Consider the following 10,278-nt stretch of genomic DNA (forward strand, 5'->3'; position numbering starts at 1 on the left):
AAAAAAAAAAAAAAAAAGAAAGAAAATTCCCCTGCTGCATTCTTTCTGAGAAACCCTGCCACATCCTCTCCTGTCTTCAATTATCTTGCAAAAACCACCTCTGTGTAGCATCCCAACCTGACCAAACACACATAGAGATGCACACACACACACACACACCACCCTCCATGAAGCCTCTCCCGCTGCAGCCGAGGTCTCCTCTCTGCAATCTGTACATAGCAGCAGTGCTCAGGCACCATAGGTAGGTGAGCACAAAGTGGTGGATGGTTGCTTATGGTGCTGTCTACCAGTGTTGCCATTGTTTCTCCGACCTCACAAGACTTCCAGTTTCTTGAGCAAGTATAAGAAGCTGTGGAGCCAGGGAGCTGCTGTTACAGCTGTATAGCTGCTGGGTCCACCTCTGGCATGATCTGCTACAGCACATTCTCCCACAAGTATATCTGGTTGGCAGTACCTAAAATCACATCCTGAACCTGGCTGCAAGGGAGTCTGGGAATTGTAGTTTTCCTCTTTCCAACCTGGATACCTCCCTGTGTAACCCTAGGCAGACAAATACCCAGTCAATCCCCAGTACCTGCATTCCTGCAGAGAGAAGGCAAGTCCTATTAGCATTTGACAGTGTAAGTGGAAAGTTCTCTAACGTAAAAAGTCACATTGAAGGGTGGGGCTAGGATATGGCAGAATAAAACTCAGACACTGAAGGGCTTTATGTGAATCATCCACCCCTTCAGCTTCCAGTGACCTCAGTTTTTTTTTTTTTTTTGAGATGGAGTTTTGCTCTGTCACCCAGGCTGGAGTGCAGTGGTGCAATCTTGGCTCACTGCAACCTCCACCTTCCAGGTTCAAGCGATTCTTCTGCCTCAGCCTCCCGAGGAGCTGGGACTACAGGCATGCACCACCATGCCTGGCTAATTTTTGTATTTTTAGTAAAGACGGGGTTTCACCATATTGGCCAGACTGGTCTTGAGTTCCTGACCTCGTGGTCCGCCCACCTCAGCCTCTGAAAGTGCTGGGATTACAGGAGTGAGCCACCGCACCTGGCCAACCTCAGTTCTTAAGAAGGCAGGAACTTGATTTCCAAAGAACTTTCTTTCCTTTTCACTTGCTCCATGGGCTAAACTATTGAAAGACTTACCAGGTCTGCTGGTATAGGCTATGTTAGGTAACAGCTCCATGACTATCAATGGTTTAACAGTGAAATGATGGAGTTTATGTCTTATTCAAGGCATCTGTCCAGTGTAGGTTGGGAAAGGGTTTTAGCATGACCCAGGACTTAGGCTCCATTTTCACACTCACTCCCACACACATTCCTGGAGAGGCAGGAAAAGTAGAATGTGGCAAATTGCACATTTGTCTCTGCAAGGAAGAGACATGTTGCTCACACACCTACTTCATGAGCTAAAGCAAGTCACACAGCTCACTTACTTCAAAGGGAGAAAAGCACAGTCCTCCCATGAGCCAGAGGACAAGAGAACCGACCTGTGATAAACAGCACTAATTAGGAGTCTGTGCCCGTGACGTGCCTCCAGTGTCCTCATCACTCGGCCGGGATAACTGACGTTCTTCCATCACCATTTTTCTTTCCCTCCAGGAACTTAACATTTCAACTTTAAAGATACTGATATAATTTTCACTTGAAAATGGCTTATGAAAAAACAGCATAGTCCCCAGAGGCAAAATTCTAATCGTGCTTTTCCACAAATACTTCAGTGGTTCTCAGTCTGTCATGATTTAGTGGGCTGAGAATGTTCTGTGTTGTGTTTTATGTAAAAATTCTGCCTGTCTTCCTTAGATTAGGAAGGAAGAAAACAGGCCCAAGAGGTTGGCCCCAGATGGTTTCTCAGTTCCAGTGTCCACCCTGCCACACGCTTTCTCTGACCACCTTCTCCCCAGTTTGAAGCCATTTTTGACTTTCTTGAGCACCCCCTTTCCTGTTCCCTCATCATATTATCAATGTTTGCATAAATGCCTCATCCCCCCTACTAGGCTCTGAGCTCTTTGATCCATATAGAATAGTCTCTACTCTCAGGTGAACTTGATCGAGTGTTTTTGAATGACTCAAGCAATGAATCTCTATATTCTCCCTCAGGATGTTTTCTGTAAGAGGTGCTCGGCATCTTTTGAGTGAAAAAAAGATGGACGGATGAATGGATGGACAAATTAAATAAAGGATTGAGGATGTATAGACTCCAGTCAGCATCGCATAGGGAGAATAAACAAGCCTATTCTCTTCAGGTCATTCAGCAGATTCCGATGAGTTAACTCAGAAATACAGGTTTTAGAACGAAATGGAAGTGGGGATGACTCACGGCAGCCTCTCATCACTCTGCAAGCTAAGGCCCATGCCCTGCTATGGTTCAGTGGTGTTGTCTGGAAATATTCATGTAAATGAGCGCCCCATTTTTCTAAGAGGTGTTTTCTTTTTCCCCCTCTCTTCTTTTCTCCATTTCCTGGATTCCCAACTTCCTATGTAGCGCTTTAGAAATGCAAATATAGGCCTGGTGCAGTGGCTCTCGCCTAGGCCTGTAATACAAGTGCTTTGGGAGGCTGAAGTGAGCAGATTACTTGAGGTCAGGAGTTCAAGACTAGCCTGGCCAACATGGTGAAACCCTGTTTTTACTAAAAGTAAACAAACAAACAAAAAAATTAGCCAGGCGTGGTGGTGGATACCTGTAGTCCCAGCTACTTGAGAGGATGAGGCAGAATGGTGTGAACCTGGAGGGCAGAGGTGGCAGTGAGCCGAGATCGTACCACTGCCCTCCAGCCTACACGACAGAGTGAGACTCTGTCTCAATAAAAGGGAAATGCAAATATAACCTTTCATCTCCCCTTCATTAGACATTCCCTACAGGGCAAGTTCATCTCTCTGCTCCAAAATAGTCCTCCAGAATTGACTGCCAATTTGTAGACGAAAGCATGCCCTTCTCGAGCTTTCACCTCCAGGGGTTACCTTGGAATTCCCACCTCCAGGGGCTGCCTCAGGACTTTCATTCGCCAGGAGGGTATATCTAAAGTATGCCTACTTGGCCACTTTTACAATTTATTTTTGCCCAGGGAGGCCCGACTCAGCTGTCCAGTCGATAAGGTACCATGCTATCAGGCGGACCCTTGCTGACTTGCTCCCTTACCTTATAAAAGTGTCTGCTTTCTGCCCCAAAGGGGAAGCGGCACATTGAAAGGCAGGACGTTGTGTGCCCCTCCTCCAAGCTAGCTTCAGAATACATTCACTTTATTGGTATCAGACCTCACTCTTGTCCATGGGACTTTGCGTACATTCAGCAACTAACCCATGTTTCGGTTACGTTCGTGTCACACTTTGGTCATGATTTAGCTCTCTGGCACCAGGGGCAGGCTTTGCTTGGTCAGTAGCATAGGGTGTTGCTGTGTTTATTGGATGGATTCCATGGCCCAGTCTGAGTAAGGTGGGGGCAAGGAACAACAGGACAAGTGCTCTAGAAATTCCTGTCTGCGGGGCTGACATGGCATGTCTCTGCTCTCCTATTAAATGTTTCCCAGGCTGAGGCATGAGATCTCCCAGGCCCCTGAAACCTGAAAGGGGTCAGGAAGCCAAGGCAGCAAGGCCAGAGGGCACTGCCAGGGAAAGTGACCCACATCTGTCCCCTGAAACATCAGTTCCTCTTTCCAGGGAGATGGGAGTTGTGCAAACATGGAATTCCCACACCTCGCAGATCTCTCCTGGGTGGAGACTTCAAGAAGAGAGGGAAGAGAGGCAGTGTATGGAGAAGGGCAGGAAAGTGACACGTGTGTCCAAGTGGCGGTGAAGAAAGGGGATAACAGACATCTCCCTTTCCTATAAAATAAAAAGACAGGAACTTCACCTACCTCTGCTATTTCCTTCCCATTTCTCCTTCAGCTCAAAGAAAGGTGTGGAGCTGAGAAATGGTCCCTAACCTGCACTTGGCACTCAAGGGTTTTCTCCAGAGCAGGAAAGACCTCTTTGCCTTGCCTTTGTCTGTCCTTCATTTCATGTGAAAGAGAAATGTGTGCTTGCAGAAGGAAGCCCAGGGGCTAGGGGAACATCTTCACTCCAGAGGGTCAGGGAGCTGTGGCTCCACCAGCTTCGCCTGGGTTGGTCACTGGGCCTAGAGAAACTCCAGCCCACTGGGAAGCTGGTTGTAGATGCTGGCCATTGGGTGGCACCAGTGAGCCCTTTCCGGCCAAAGATTCCACCAGGAACCCCAAGTAAGAACCCAGTCCCTCTCCCTCAGCCTCCATTGAATGATGCTTTGTGGCCAAGCAGGTACCAAAGAATAAATGTACTGTATTAACATGAAGACTAATGACAAATGCACTGCAGTAGTAAGCACATCATAGATACATAGAATATTCTCTATATAATCTGAATATGGATATAAAATAAGTTATAATCATTTAGTTTTCCATCACAGTAGGAACATAGCATACAAAGTGACTGGTTCAGTGGCCATGAAGCAAGCCAGGGGAGAGACCATAGAGGAGGATGTAGGGCATTGAGTACAGTGGGGATTTGCCAAGGACACTGCAGAGTCCCTGGGGACCCTCTAGGGAACAAGGCCCCAGACCTCTCAAGTTAGCCTTTTGAGAATTAGCATGAGGTCCCATTTGACAAGAGACAGTGGCTGCATCTGAGCTGGGATGATTCAGGCAACTGGGTGGGAGGCAGAGCAGGGACAGGCACGAACAGCATCCAGCAGGCCAGCCCACTCTCCTGCTGGTGCTGTTGGATGTCTATGATGCTGGGAATATGGGGCGCAGAGCCAGAAGGCACGGTTTGCTTCTGTGACACGACAGATGGCCAGACTGATGGCCCACCAAGTGCTGGCCGGCCCTCCTCCCTTGCCAGCCTGTCCTGGGAGGCTGCCGGGGTCCTGCATGCTTTGTTGTTCTCCATAGTTTGTCACTGGGTATCAGTGCTGGGATCCTGCACACATCATAGCACAGAGAAGCATGTGAGGGTCTGAGGCCCTGGCTTTAAATCCTCTCTCCATCACAGGTGACTTCTGTGAGTTTCAGTAGGTTGCCTAAACCCTTCTGAGGCTACTCAGCCTCTTCATCTGCAAACTGGGAAGGTTAATGCATACTTACCTGGGACATCAGTGAGGGCCACATAGAATAATGTATATAAAGTGCCTAACATAGCTCCTGGCACGCAGGAGGGGCTGGGTAAATGTGAGTCAAGTATGAACATCTAAACATCACAGGCCAGGTGGAAAGAACATCTAACAAAATCTATGGACTAAAACCACCTTGACTGGTTTCCAGGAGACTACAGGACAGTTTCCTCACTCTTTCTATCAAATTTTTTCTCTTTTCTCTCCTGCTCTGGGATTCTTTAAAATGAAATACTGGCAGAGTTCAAAGCAAGGTTTGCCAAAGAAGACAGAGGCTTAGATTAGGAAAGAACAGAGCTTCTGGGCCAATGTCTCTAGAAGACGCTTCCTCTTTCACCTCTCCTCCCTGCAGCTGTCCCCATGCCCTCAGATCTCCTGGCTCCTGAATGGATTTCTTATTAGGAAGCCAAAGCAGGTATGGGAAGCACAGAAAAAGAAGTGAATTGTCTACTAAACGAAAAGTCTTTTCCATCTGCTCAGAGCCCACATGTGGAGGCACTGGGGAATCTGGAGGTGGGTGGGCCATCTGCACGGGCAAGTGAATTGCCTCAGGTCTCATCTCTGGGGAGTGGCTGATGAGGGGGGAAGAGAGATGAAGACTCAGGCTTAGACTCTGGGGCCTGGGAGTGTTCTTGTCCTTCTACTAATCTCGAGAACTTGGAGGTGTGCCCAAACAAGTATCAGCTGCAAATGTGGGCATCATGGTCCTCTCTCACCTACAGAGCAATGTCAAGATCTGCGCGTGTGTGTGCATGTGTGTTCGTGTGTGTGCGTGTGTGTGTGTGTGTGTGTAGTCACTGCTCCCATCTCCTCCTCTAACACTTGCCCATCTGAATGTCCCCCCGCCCCCATCACTCGGCAAGTTTCCTCTTGGACGGGGGCAGGAGGTGGGCAGGCAGCTCGTTGGGCAGCTCGTGCCCCTCCAGCTTGACCTTGATGAGGTGGTTGGCCAGTGCAAACTCCTCATCATCCAGCATGCCATCCTTGTCAATGTCGGCCAGCTTCCAGATCTTGCCCAGCACACTGTTGGGCAGCTTGGAGCGCACCATCTCCTTCTTGGCATTAGCGCCTGTGATCTTGCCATCCACCGGCGACAGGGTGTAGAAGATCTCGTCATACATGGGCTTGTCCCTGGCCACCACCCACTCAGCATCATCGATACCTTCTCCAGCCCCCTCCCCATAGCCATGCCCAAAGGGGCCGTGCAGGGTGCCCTCGAATGCTCCACCCTTCACCATCTGGATGGGCCGCTGTGACTCCTCCTGGCGCACTAGCACCATGAGCTGGGCAATGTCGTGGGCCAGCATGTCATCCACTACCTCCAGCAGCTTGCTCTTCAGCGGCTGGAACTTGCTAAAGTCCTGGGCCTGCAGCTGGTCCTGGGAAGAGGAGGAGAGAAGATGAAGATAGGATACAATGAAAGGAGAGCCCTCTACTTGTCACGTGCCTCCTGTGAACACCAGAATGTTCACAGTCGATCCCTTTCTACAATGAAAGACGTGTGACCTAGAGGCTTAGCTGATGGACATCACGTGGTATTGAAGGTATGAGAGAGGAGGGGAATAAAGGCCCACTGGGCTGATGATGGGATTTTTCAGGAGGGAGCAGAAGAGTTGTAGGGGCTGGGGAAGAAAGGGAAATTTAACAAGTATTGACATGATCTATTTATTTCAATCCCCTTTAATGTCATTCCAGAGAGGAAATCATTACATTTCTCTGTACGCCAGTTTTGGCTATTGAATCTGTCTCTTGAATGCTGTACCTCTGAGACTGGGTCATGTGGGCCCCTACTTTAATAAGGGTTACACTGTACTTGAAAATCACTGCAAACGCCTGCACTACATTACCTTGGTCGCTCCCCCAGCGCCCTTCTGAGGTAGGAAAATCACATTCTATCCCCACTTAGTGAAAACAAAAACAAAAACAAAACAGGACACAGGCTACTAAAACCAAATCATAACAGAAGCCAAAGGTCATCCCCAAATTATGGTTCTTAATCAGGATGCTCATCGGAGTCACCTGAAGATAGTTTTCAACATACAGTCATGCGCTGCATTACGATGTTTCAGTCAATGAGGGACCACACATACGACGAGGGTCCCAGAAGATAATAAGGGAGCTGGGAAATTCCTGTTGCCTAGTGACATGGCAGCCACTGTACATAACACAACGCATTATGTGTTTGTGGTGATGCTGGTGTAAACAAACCCACCGCGCTGCCAGTGGTATAAAAATCTAGCACACACATTTACATAGAGTACATAATACCGGATAATGATAACGACTATGTTACCAGTTTATGTAAATATTTACTATACTGTACTTTGTATTGTTATTTTAGAGTGTATTCTTTCTACTTATTTAAAAAAATGGTAACAGTAAAACAATCCCAGGCAGGCCCTTCAGGAGGAATTCCAGAAGAAGGCATTGTTATTATAGAGATGACAGCTCCATGTGTGTTACTGTCTCTGAAGACCTTCCAGTGGGACAAGATGTGGAGGCGAACACAGTGAAACTGATGATGTTGACCCTGTGTAGGCCTAGGCTAGCGTGGGTGTTTGTGTCTTAGTTTTTAGCATACGCAAAAATAAAAAAGTAAAAAATATTTTTTTTTAAATAGAAAAAACTTATAGAAGAAGGATATAAAGAAAATATTTGTGTATATAACATAGGTTTTAAGCTAATTGTTACTACAAAAGTCAAAAAGTTTGTAGGCTGGTCATGGTGGCTCATGCCTGTAATCCCAGCACTTTGCAAACATTGTACAAACTTCCCAGAAGTTGCAAACATTGTACAGAGGGTAAGTGCTTTGTGCTCAGCACCCACCTCCCTCTGCCCACCTAATGATTGCTACTGTGTATTAAGGGCATAGTCTGTCTGGCTTTGTGCTAAGGGCTTTGCAAATATTATCTCAGTGATGCTCACAACACCTGTATAAGGTGTGATTTTGTAGCTTCAGTTTACAGATGAGGAGATGGAGGCTCACAGAGGATCCAGTCAATGTGGTGGTGTGGTTTCCTGCTTGGACTTTTGGGCACAGCTCCTGGCTTTTCTTCTTGTGGCCTATGTGAATGCTACACTCAGAAAATACTGAGACCTCAGTTTCTTCTGTAAAAAGGCAGATGCAAAATGCCTCCCTCTGAGGAGCGCTTTGGGAAAAACCGTAAGAAAGCATGTGTGATGGCCACTGGCCCAAGACAGGCACCTGCAATGTGACCCAAAGATGACGAGCTCCCGTGTGCACTTCTGCCTCCCTGAAGCTTGTGTCCCAAGTTGCTCATAAGGGGGACCTTGAATGTAAACTCAAGCACTTTAAGAGCCTGGAGAACCTTGGTCAGGTGACCCATCCCCCTGCACCAGAGATAGTGGGGATGTCAAGCCTGTGGTGGCCGTGACTAGAGAAGGTCATTAATTGGAGGTGTCAGCCCCCCAACATCACCTAACACACCTGCCTCACTGGGCTGGTGGGCTCTGTGTTTCTCCCCAGGCCCAGACATGGCCCCTGTTGGGCCAGTGACAGTCCAGCAGGGAGAGAAGATCCAGGGCCACCGCCTTGCCTACAGATTCTGGGCTGGGTACTCCTTGGGGGGCTCCAAGAGTGGCCTCCTCCATACTCAGACTGCTCAGCCAGCTCTCAGGACACTGTCCCTTGTCTTAGAGCCCCCAACCCTCGCTACCTGCATCCTCTTCAGGTTGGGGAAGTCCCCAGGTGAGATCTGGTGCTCCCGCTCGATCCGGCCATAGATTTCGGCTAGGTTGTTCACCAGCTCCTTCTTCTTGTTGTCCTTCCCGAACACTGAGGGCATCTCCTTCTTCAGAGAGCTGATGATGTAGGCGTGGACCTGACAAACAGGACCAGAGAGAAGCCTTCACGTCAAGACCCTGGATGGTCCCTTCCTTCTAGGATGGCTCTCACACCATTTGTTCCCCTGCATCCCTCCTGCCTCCTCCTGCTCTTACTTCTGAAATACTTTATACCTCTACCCTCATGCCTCCACGTGGCTTGTAGGGCTGGGCTGTTTTTCCATGTTACACGGGCAAGGTGAGGCTGTGGGGAGCTACAGTCAAGGCAGGGTGAGGTGGTCATGTTGCTGCTGCTGAAGACAATACCAAGAGCTGACATTTGCTGAGCCTCTCTGAAGGTGCCAGACATTGTGATGAGAGCTTTGAGACTCTTTATTTCACTTTATCCTCTAACAACCCCTTCATTTTACAGATGCAGACAGAGGTACAGAGAGACTAAAGGCCTTGCCAAGGCTGGGAATCCCACAGACAGTAAACAATGGAGTCAGTTCCAATCTGGCCATCTGACCTCAGAGCTTGTAACCATGGCTCCTGCACTGTCCTGCCCCTTGGTGTCACACATATGATGCAGTGGCTGCAGGACACTCTCCAGCCCAGCTGCTGAAGGCAGCAACCCTCAACTCCTGCAGCTGACCCCGAACTCTCAGCTCCTGCCCAAGTTGCCCACCTCCCAGGGGGCTGCCTCACCTTGGCCAGCCTGGCCCTTTTGATGAGGTCATTGAGCTTGCGCAGGGCAGCATTTCGGGGCAGACTCTGGATGTCCCTGAATAGGTCCTGTTCCTCAGCCTCAAAGAGCTTCCGGTTGTCAGGGATGAGGAGGGGGTGGGACCAGAAGGAGCCGATGTAGACCCGGATCACCTCTGGGGTGTTCACGATCTTCCCCAAGGACCACATGAGGGCCCCGTACACCCGCATCAGCTGCTGCGTCTCGATCTGGTCAGCTTTGTTCAGCACCACCCGCATCTTGTCCTCATGGTTCTTGAGGGCTTTGATGACTTCTGAGAACTCATCAGAGATGTCCAGTTTGTGGGCATCGAAGAGCAGAATGATGCGGTCAACCCGCTCGGCAAACCACTCAAGGACAGCTGCAAAGTCATACCCTGCCGGCAGAGGGACAATCAGGGGCTGGGGCCTTTGGGGTATAGGGTAGGGGTTTGGAGAAGCAGTCGGGTGTGGTAGAAATAACACAGTCTTGGGAGTCAGATCTGAGTTTAAATCCTGGCTCCTCCACATTTTAACTGTTTGGATTCCAGCAAATTACCCAATGTCTCATAGAATTTTTTTCATCTAAAAATACTATTAAATCCTAAAATAATACAAATACCTAATTAATAGAACTATAAAGGTTAAATCCTCTTAGAAT

At 48.6% G+C, this 10,278-nt stretch overlaps 1 protein-coding gene across 1 annotated transcript in view; it reads right to left on the minus strand.

Moving 5' to 3' along the window:
• Positions 1-4,262: 4,262 nt before the first annotated feature.
• EHD3 (EH-domain containing 3) overlaps positions 4,263-10,278 on the minus strand; it is a 43,177-nt gene continuing 37,161 nt past the window's right edge. Inside the window, exons 4-6 of the mRNA XM_011972544.1 lie at positions 9,603-10,015; positions 8,789-8,953; positions 4,263-6,490 (exon numbers count right to left, since the gene is read on the minus strand). Coding sequence (XP_011827934.1) covers positions 5,963-6,490; positions 8,789-8,953; positions 9,603-10,015 — 1,106 coding nt within the window. The 3' untranslated portion in view covers positions 4,263-5,962. The remainder of the gene's footprint in view (positions 6,491-8,788; positions 8,954-9,602; positions 10,016-10,278) is intronic.

Source organism: Mandrillus leucophaeus, unplaced genomic scaffold (assembly GCF_000951045.1).
Source record: "Mandrillus leucophaeus isolate KB7577 unplaced genomic scaffold, Mleu.le_1.0 Scaffold13, whole genome shotgun sequence".
Lineage (NCBI taxonomy): Eukaryota > Metazoa > Chordata > Mammalia > Primates > Cercopithecidae > Mandrillus > Mandrillus leucophaeus.